General features: G+C 51.2%; 2 protein-coding genes across 2 annotated transcripts; one reads left to right on the plus strand and one right to left on the minus strand.

The window, feature by feature from the left end:
* Positions 1-1,379: 1,379 nt before the first annotated feature.
* On the minus strand, positions 1,380-2,548 carry LOC101762394 (probable inactive receptor kinase RLK902). Its single transcript, XM_004959386.1, has 2 exons — positions 2,441-2,548; positions 1,380-1,919 (listed from the first exon to the last, which is right to left on the minus strand). The coding sequence occupies exons 1-2, from the start codon at positions 2,546-2,548 to the stop codon at positions 1,380-1,382; spliced, it is 648 nt and encodes a 215-aa protein (XP_004959443.1).
* A 4,168-nt stretch (positions 2,549-6,716) lies between these two features.
* Positions 6,717-7,360, plus strand: LOC101758854. The gene has a single exon (XM_004956706.3). The coding sequence runs from the start codon at positions 6,790-6,792 to the stop codon at positions 7,099-7,101; it is 312 nt and encodes a 103-aa protein (XP_004956763.1). The 5' UTR covers positions 6,717-6,789; the 3' UTR covers positions 7,102-7,360.
* The last annotated feature ends 1,615 nt before the right edge of the window (positions 7,361-8,975 follow it).

Below are 8,975 nucleotides of genomic sequence, written 5' to 3' on the forward strand. Positions count from 1 at the left end.
TTCTATTCCATCTCGATCTTGATGCTTGGAGATGATCAGCAGCAGGTGAATTGCTCCACTCCGCACTCTGTTTTGAATTCCAATTCGGCGAGAACAGATGCTATCTCGGAATTAGCCTGTCCGACAACTTCGCCCCGAACTCCGACGCAGTTGCACACCAAGTCGTCGATTGGATGGGAGAACAGTGTTCTTGTCTTGTAGAGTAGATTGATCTTGATGAGATCCTTCAAGCTCGCCCAATGATCTCGACGATCACCCCTACCTGGCTCGCTATATGTCGGTATTTTACACTCAGTAACCTACCAAGGGGTATCCTAAGGTAGTAGATTGGTTGGTGGGGGCTCGTCGGACCTGGAATTTGAAGGTAAAAGTGAGGACACTAGACACAGATTTATACAGGTTCGAGCCGCCAGAGTAGCGTAATACTCTACGTCTTGTTTAGGGTGTTGTATATTGCGCCCTGCGTTTGGGTGTTGTTTGGTGTTGAGGATTTGGTCATCTATTGTAATTCTATGAGGTCTTAGCCTCTGTTGGTCTGAGCTACAGATATAAGTACCCCTGCCTTCCTTTATATACTCCAAGGGGCAGGATTACTAGTAGGTTACAAGGAGGAGTTCTGGTCCTAATAGGATTACTGGGGTATTCTAGTAGGAGTCCGTCTTCTTCCTTCCTTGCAGGTGCTGGGGATCTATCCCCGACAAGTGTTACTTTAGACTTTTTTCATAGTAATATAGGTGGAATTTTTTTAGAAAATATAATAAATCTAATAGCAATGATGAATGTTTCTTGTTTTTTGTTAGAATTTATCTTTTTCTCTCATATCAAGTATCATGAGGATTATTATGAAGGATCGAACGAGTGTCCAATTAATATTTGAGTTGTTTCGTTCTTCTTATATGTCTATATGTACTCATGGGAGCATATTTTTACGTGTTTAACTATCCATAAAGAGAAATTGACTATACTTCTACTTTTGTTGTAACCTTAATTTTTTGTTCTTTTTTAATATATATATATATATATATAATTAGTAGGTGCTTACCCTGCTCCTGTTTCAAAAAAATGATGGCGTGGCTGAACTGACGAACTGAAATACGAACTCAACGCGGGAGAGGAAGAGAGATTTTACGTCACAAGAACATTGCAGCTTTTTTTGGTTTTCTTGATGCACATATTTGGGAAATAATAAACATGCATATTTGCCTCAACATCACGCCAGACGCCACGCCGCCCGTGGTGTGTGACGCGGCTTTCTTCCTGGCGTCGCCGGTGACGTGCCCGACAGGTAAATGCACTAGACTCGGGCCATGCCGTGGACAAGCACGCCTCTGGCCACATACAGGAGCCGTTGATCAAACAAACTACATGCAGGGCGACGACTAGGTTATCGCTACCAGGCCGTTGTTCGATAGGTTGAGCGCCAGAAGTTTCGGGAGGTCAAGGTCCGCCGGCAATGTGCCGTTCAGTCTGTTGTTCTGCAAATACAGAGCAACGAGCCTCCTGAGGTTGTTGAACTCCGGTGAGACACCACCGGATATTTGGTTGTTGGAGAGGTCGAGCCGCTGCAGCAACCTTAGCTCGAACAAGCCCTCCGGTATCTCTCCATCGAACCGGTTACCCTCGAGGTACAAGTACCTGAGCTCCGCGCAGTTACCGATGTCGGCGGGGATCCCGCCGGACAGTGCGTTGTGGCGGAGCGACAGTGTCCACAGCGCCGTCAGGTTCCCGATCGTCCCCGGCGGCACCGTGCCCACGAGCTTGACCCCGGGAAGCCTTAGCATGACGACGCGCGATCCGGCCTCATCGCACCCGACCCCGATCCAGCCGCACGGCGACGCCGCTGACGCGTCCCACGGGAGCCGCGGCACCACCGCGTCCCGGAACGCGAGCAGCGCCTCGCGGTCCGCCGCGAGGTCCGGCTTGGCGCGGGGGGCGAGCGAGCACCAGTACAGCGTGTCGAGGAGGAGGACGAGGGAGACCCCGCGGGCGGCGCCGGCGCCGGACGCCCGCCGCATCGCCGCCGGCACCGGCGGCTGACGAGCTGGGACGCAAGTTAAGCACCGCGTCGGGCGTCGCGGTATGAAGAGATCGACGAGGATTTTAGCTAGTGGAGTAGTAATAGTAGTACCGAACTGCTGATCAGTCATTCAGTCCGCATCTTCCTCGTTGGCTCCTAGTGTTAAATTTCCAACTGCGTGCGTGACACTGCGGCTACTCTTCCAGTACTCTAGATTTCTCGGTGTTCTAGGGCCGAACGTGTGCGGACGTGCGCGCGGGGGGCGCGGGAGAGCCAGAGGCACGACGACCGCCGACCACACCTCGTCAGCCGCCACATTGCCGCTGTCGCGTGGTGGGAGTCAAACGGCCGGCGTTCGGCGAGCCAAAAGCTGGGCGGCGAGGAAGCCGTACGCGTGTCGCTCCGTGATCTTATTATCCTTACGTGCACAGCTACGCCGCCGGACTGGCTGACTGGCCAACTGGCTCCTGTGGCTCGCGTCGCGTCCGGCCACTCGTTCCCCGCGGCGCCCTTTGAACCGGTCTCCCGCATCGGCCGCGCGGCTGGTCCTGTTTCTTCCTTCAGCGCTCTCACTCGGTGACAGCGAGAAGGCGGCGTGTACGAACCTACAGAGGCCGAAGCTGCCTTGGCTGCGTCGTGCTGCAACGCAGCGGTCGGTCAACAACGATCACGATGACTCGCTTTGGACACCGAAGTCCAGAGGAAAACGTCGCGAGCCCAAAAACGCATGGGGGCTCCTATCGGAAGATATATAGATGGAGGCATAACTACAAGCTCAATAAGCCCACCAACACCCTTCTTTCTCCCACCGCCGGCCTCCCCCTTCTTCCTCCCACTGTCGCCCCGACCGGCAGCTGCCGCGCCCCCGCACCGACCGCCCACTGCTGCCCACTAGCTCGCCAACACGCCTCCCTCTTCTTCCTCCCACCACCACCCTAGCCGGCGGCTGCCGCGCCGATTGCCCACCGACCACCGCCGCCCGCTCGCCCGCCCGTCCTAATCCCATGGGCATCCTCGCCCCCGCCGCCGGTCATCGACCCACAGGCCGTCCAACCCCGCCGACCGTGCGCGATAGCGCCGCCTCGCCTCTGCCATCGGCCGAACTGCCGCCACCACCGGTCCTCCGGTGCCCCCAACCCTCTCCTCATCTATGGTCGCAGGCCATTAGAACTTCCACCTCGGTAACCCAAACCCTAACCCTAAGCCGCCGCCTCGACCACCAGCGGCGACACCTCCCACCCCCTCCATTCCCAAGTTGGGCCACATGAGGGCGGGTCGTTGTGGGCTAGTTATTGGACTACTGCTGGGTTCTATCTTCCAGATTTCCCCACCAACCCCAGTCCGATGCCACAAATTGGGCCGACCCAAGTTAAGGGGCCCAAATCCAATCAGGCATTCACGCCTTAACTTCTTTCCTCGGGCTCAAACGACCGATACGCCTGATGTAATCGTAGGATTTTGTCCTAAGAGTATAAAGTATCCATTCCAAGCTTGTTAAAAATTTTATTCTAGGTTTTACAAACTGAGTTTGCATAATTTATTCCATACACAATTTTTTCCCCACTAAGTCCCCCTGATTTGTTACGTACTTCGTACACCATAACGAAAAATTCTTGAAGTATTTTTCTAACATGGTATATGATGTCCTCTATCAGCTTGCTGTATTCCTGGTGACTTGTCAGACTCAGCACCCCCTTGGTATTCTACATATATTCTTGCATTTTACTACAGTTTATATTTGAAAATATTCGTTTTTATATTTGAAAATATTTTACCGTCCAGATCACGAAACTAAACTAAGTGCAATCCCAACCCATAATATCTATGGGTAGTGTATATGCTGCCATATTAGCAAGACGTCACTTGAGAAACTATATTTTATAACCCATAATTTTTTGACGTTGATCCTTAATAAATTCATCACCTCTCCTCTCCATCAATCATATTTATTCTCTATCTATCATGAAGACGCTATCCCCTTCTAATGCCAAGTTTGATAGTGTCATAGTGTATTGGTTCTCGACTTCTCGTGTTGATTGTTGGTCTCAAAGGGATTTGAGCACAACAGATGGAATGGGAAAAATACTTGTAATCTTGAAAACCATAAGTCCCCCTTACAACGGGGTTGGGCTCTCCTTTTATAGTGACTCCTAGACCATTTTACATCCTAAAAATGTCCTTCCTTACCTACTACATTTCTAGGATATGCCGTACATAAAGGTCATTGGGGTAATGTGTACAAATTGAATTCTCCTACATAGTCACGCTTCTCATGCCTTCATGTAGTCATGCTTGTCATGCCTTTATGTAGTCACGCTTCTCACGCCTTTGTATCCTTAACCTTGAGACTTCTTCTCTGTGAGTCTTCAGCCTTACACCCTCAGCCTCGTGTTGAAAGAGCTCCTTAACCTCATGCCTTCAACCTCGAGCCCGAGATAGATGTCCAACCTCGTGGCGTCTAGTTCAATTCCGATCCTGAGTAAAAAACAGAGTCAAAAGCTCGATGTTCAAGACTAGCTTCGAACACTCAAGGGTAAGTCAATTTATAACTTAGCCATCAACAATAACTGTTAGCTTCGAAGTTAAAGTAACGAGGAAGTTGCGAGGTTAACCGAGTTTATTCGTTGGTCCATAACTTGCGAGGTTAACTAAGTTTTATCTACTAACCCTGAACTTGCGAGGTTAGGAAGTTTCCGCCTACGAACGGCGCTCGAGGTTGTTCGATTTTTGGGTGATTCCCAACATAGTTTTCTTTTTCTCTTCATTCTCTCTTATTTAATATAGTGCTACGAAAGGTAAAAATTATATACCATAGAAACCATCCCAAGCGGAGGGATGGAACTGCTTAAAAGCAAATGTAAAAGCACCTAGTACGTTTCTGTCTGAAACGGGAATTGCCTGATTAGTACGGAAACCGAGTGGCGCTAGTCATGTGGAAGAAACCGTGGAACCCATCACATAGAGCGGCGGCCCTTTCGTCCTTGTGGACATGAGACCGTGAAAGCTACAAGTCAACCAAAAAATGAAGACGACGCGGCTGCATTGACAAAAAGTAGCTTCTGAAAAGAGCGTCATACTACAGAGCACCGTGGTTTCTTGCAGCAATTACTAGCATAACCGCCGTTGTTAGCTTCAATTTAATGCAGCTCCCAACTTGCACTAGTGACATGGAACCGTCCAGCGTCCTTATCCAAACAAATTTTCTACTAACCTTTTGCAGCTCCGGGTTGTTCTCACACCCTTCTTTCCTTGTCAAAAAAAAAAATCTTACATTTCTTCTTTCTTTTTCCCTGCGTTTGAACGCATCCCTAGTTTGTTTTGCACTAAGAAAGCTCGGCTTCGATCTGTGTTCTGGACTCGATCTAGAGTGGTGGAGACGCCGTTCACTACCTTCGACATGAGGGAGGGTGTGACAGCGTCCGAGCAACGTGGACAGGTAACTCGTCAACTTTGTTTACCACACCGCCGGTTGGACGCCGATCGACCTCGCTCGAACAGAAATTGTTACCGCTGGAACAAGTCACACCTACTTAACGCTTGCTTCAATTCCACAAGTAGTTTCATCTCAACATCACGGGCAAGCAAGTCAAAGATCACAAAGTCTTATTTTATCCCAAGTTAATTAATTTCACCTTGACGTTGCGTAGAAGCCGAACCAGAGCCATCTCGACACGTACCCGGAGCTCTATCCCTGAGGATGGAGTAGGAAAAACGTCGGATCATATCGATGGTGAAAACTAGTGTAGAAAACGAAGATGAGGTACCTAGCTCAACCGTCTGGCGCCTAACCGTATCTACCATGCATCGTCAGCTGACAGAAAAAACGCGGTGAAATTAGACATCTCCGTCCACGACACGCGCTAGTCTGTTACATTCACAGGCACACGAAAAGTGTTTAGGAGTAAAGCCATGTGAAGCTTTTTTGGGTGCAGTCGGTTTCGATCAGTACGCGGAGGAGAGGTTTTGGGGGAGGCGTCGGTTCAGGTTGTTGCCTACCCCGATCGGTTACCTTGGTTGTTTCAGACGCCACGCGTTGGGAGCTCTCTTTCCCAGTGAACATGGAAATTAGGTGGAGCAGCAACCGGAACGAACTGCTCGTGACAGGGAAACGGAAGCCTTATCTCCTGCTGGTACTTCTTCACCTTCTTGAATCTTTGATCGTGGGCTAATCATATCTAGAACGTAACTCTCCACTAACTTTACACGATTTCAACTTTTAATTTTGTATGTAAATCTCCTCCAAAACTCATATAAGAAGAACACAAAAAGGATGTGTTTTGAACGATTTGCATCATCAACGCATAGATTGTTCTAGTTTCAGTTTCAACTCTTCAACAATTTTCGAAGCAAAATCCCAGTGCTCGTTACAAAGACGCGTCAAAAATCAACGGGAACGACGGACCGAGCGGAGCAGCAGCCATGGAATTTTGGGAAAAGAGGACCGGGAAAAATCTAGCGCAATTTAATTTCGTCCGTTGAAAGGCCTGGCCGCCTGGAGACGGTTCGCCGTGGCGTGGCGTCCCTTTCGTAACAGTTTCCACGACTGCTAGGAAGCCACCCCACGTTTCCTCCCCGCAGCGGCCGGGTCACTTTCCTGCCAAAAAATCGAGTGATTCAGAAGCCAAACCCAAGCCTCACAGCTCCTCTTCCCTGAGTTCCCTCTTCTCTCTGCTCAACCGCTATATATATATATACCGAGACACCGAGTCACCAAGCGATCGAGTCATCATTCATTTGTAGCCGGCGACCAGTTCAGCAAAACCTCCGTGTTCATGGCGAGGTCGCCGTTCGTTCCGATGGAGGCGAGGGAGCAAGCGGGCACCGGAGGGGGAGCAGAGGCGGGCAAGGGCCAGGCGCCCCACCAGGCCCGGGAGGAGGAGCAGGAGGCGGCGGTGCTGCTGGTGCACAGCCAGGTGCGGCGGATCAAGCGGGAGGACGAGGAGATCAGGGAGCGCCTCCTCAAGCTGCGGCTGCTGGAGACCAGGCCCGCCGGCGGCTTCGTCTGCGACCCCGTGGCGTGGCGGGCCTCCCGCTCGCTCTCGCCGCTCCGCCGCGCCGGGAACGGCATCCCCGTGGGCGACTGATCGAGCGTAGCAGGAGTAGCTCGAGTTTCCTGAGAAGCTGCAGTTACCAGCAGCTAGCAGCCTGTTGTAGATAGATACCTAGCCACCTAGTCATCGTGCCTGTCCATGTTCTCGTGTACGTTCATGGGATCGGAGCTTAAGTAGATGGCGGTAAGGGTGATGGCAGCGTCACCATGTTTGGTACTCCGTAGCAGTAGCATGCTCTGTTCTGTCTCCTCTTGTTCTTTGTATATATGAGAAGAGTAGTTTTTACCATGTCTGGTGTTGTGTTCTACCTGGTCACCATGTTCCGACCATCATGTTCTCGAATCAGTTCTTGGCTTCTTGCTCCATGTCGCGCCGCTTGGCTTGGCCATAAAGTAGATATTTGCACACGGATAATCTTCAATCTTCAGAGCTCAAATTGCAATTCAGTCGCAATCCAGTCCGTGTTCCAACAGTAGCAGAGAAGCCGCCACGACACGAATGAGGTTGCAGAGTTGACAAGCAACTTGGGACTTCGTCGACTCGTCGTGTACGTAAGCCGATTTGGTACCGACGCACGTGGCCGAGCCTGACCGTACCCTTGGACGCCGGCGTGGCGCAACCGGCTTGCAATAATTCAACCGGTTTTCCACCTGGATGCGGCGGCGAGGGGAGGACTCGGACTCCATCTGCCTGGCGGCCTCCACGTCGCGGGCAGAGAAGATGGAAGAACGATCTGCCTGGCCCCGCGCGTCGACGTCGAAGAGATGATGATTGGGGGCACTTAGGTATCCAGCGATCCAGGATCGCCCTATCATCTTGGTGGTGTGGTCTCTGCCTCCCCGGGACACCGAGAAAAGAAATATCGCCGGCTCTCGTTCGGTTAGCTTCAATGGGGATTGGGGAGTGAGAAATATCCGTGGCCAATTTGTCACGTTCCTGCACGTGCGTCAAGGGAGGGAATATGACTATACGAGTGTAGCGTAGCGAGGCCATTTGGAACCTTCAAGTATGGGGATTCAGTTCTTACCACGTCTGGATTCAAGAAGAAGCAGGGCTCGGAGACTGGGAACGACGAAGCCGAAATCGCTTCGTTTGGAGCTGGAACGCGTGGCAACCAAGAAGGTGACCGGTGACCCGGCCGTTGACCACATAATTCCTTGTCCCAGGACAACTCGTCGAGCACGTTGCGAGCCGTGTGCGGCGCTGCAGGCGCGTAGCGTAGGCAGTCCGAGATCCAGGGCCTTTCGCAGATTTCATCGAACACCTGCCTGGCTTGCAACGCCAGTGCGCCCCGTCTATGTGGTAATACTCGTACTCGAGTGTGCGACAGCGAATAGCCCCGGTCACTGCAGCCTGCAGGTGGGCCTCATGGACTCGCACCTTAATTCGGAACGGGAGCACTAGGGTTCTCATGGCCTCCGGGCTTGGAAAAGGCTGGGATGGCGGGCGGGTTGCAGAGACGGCGCTGCGAGACGACGGCGGCCGGTGGTGGGGAGGTAATGTATTGTCGGGGGCTCGTTTGCCACATAGGAGCTATGGCTTAGAAGCCCATTAAAGCCCATCGCACAGCCCACCACGGCCTAGCAGCCACACAATTTTCCAATTTACTTGCTCACGGGCCTAGTAGCAGGAGGCATCAACTACGGGGTGCGGCCAGCAGCAACAGGAGGCCAGCACAGGAGGGTGTGCACGCTTACAGAGGGTAGGTAACGTGCGCTGTTACTTTTACAAAGATCCTGTGACCTCGTATATTCAAAATAACAAAACTAGTATACTCAACATTTTAAATATTAAATTCAACATTCTTTCATACTAAGTTCAACATTTAAAATAAACTAGTTCAACATTTGATATGAAAATGTTGAAGTACTGTACTTATAATGTTGTGTACTTATAATGTTTGAGAT

This window comes from Setaria italica, chromosome II, assembly GCF_000263155.2.
Source record: "Setaria italica strain Yugu1 chromosome II, Setaria_italica_v2.0, whole genome shotgun sequence".
Classification (NCBI taxonomy): Eukaryota; Viridiplantae; Streptophyta; class Magnoliopsida; order Poales; family Poaceae; genus Setaria; species Setaria italica.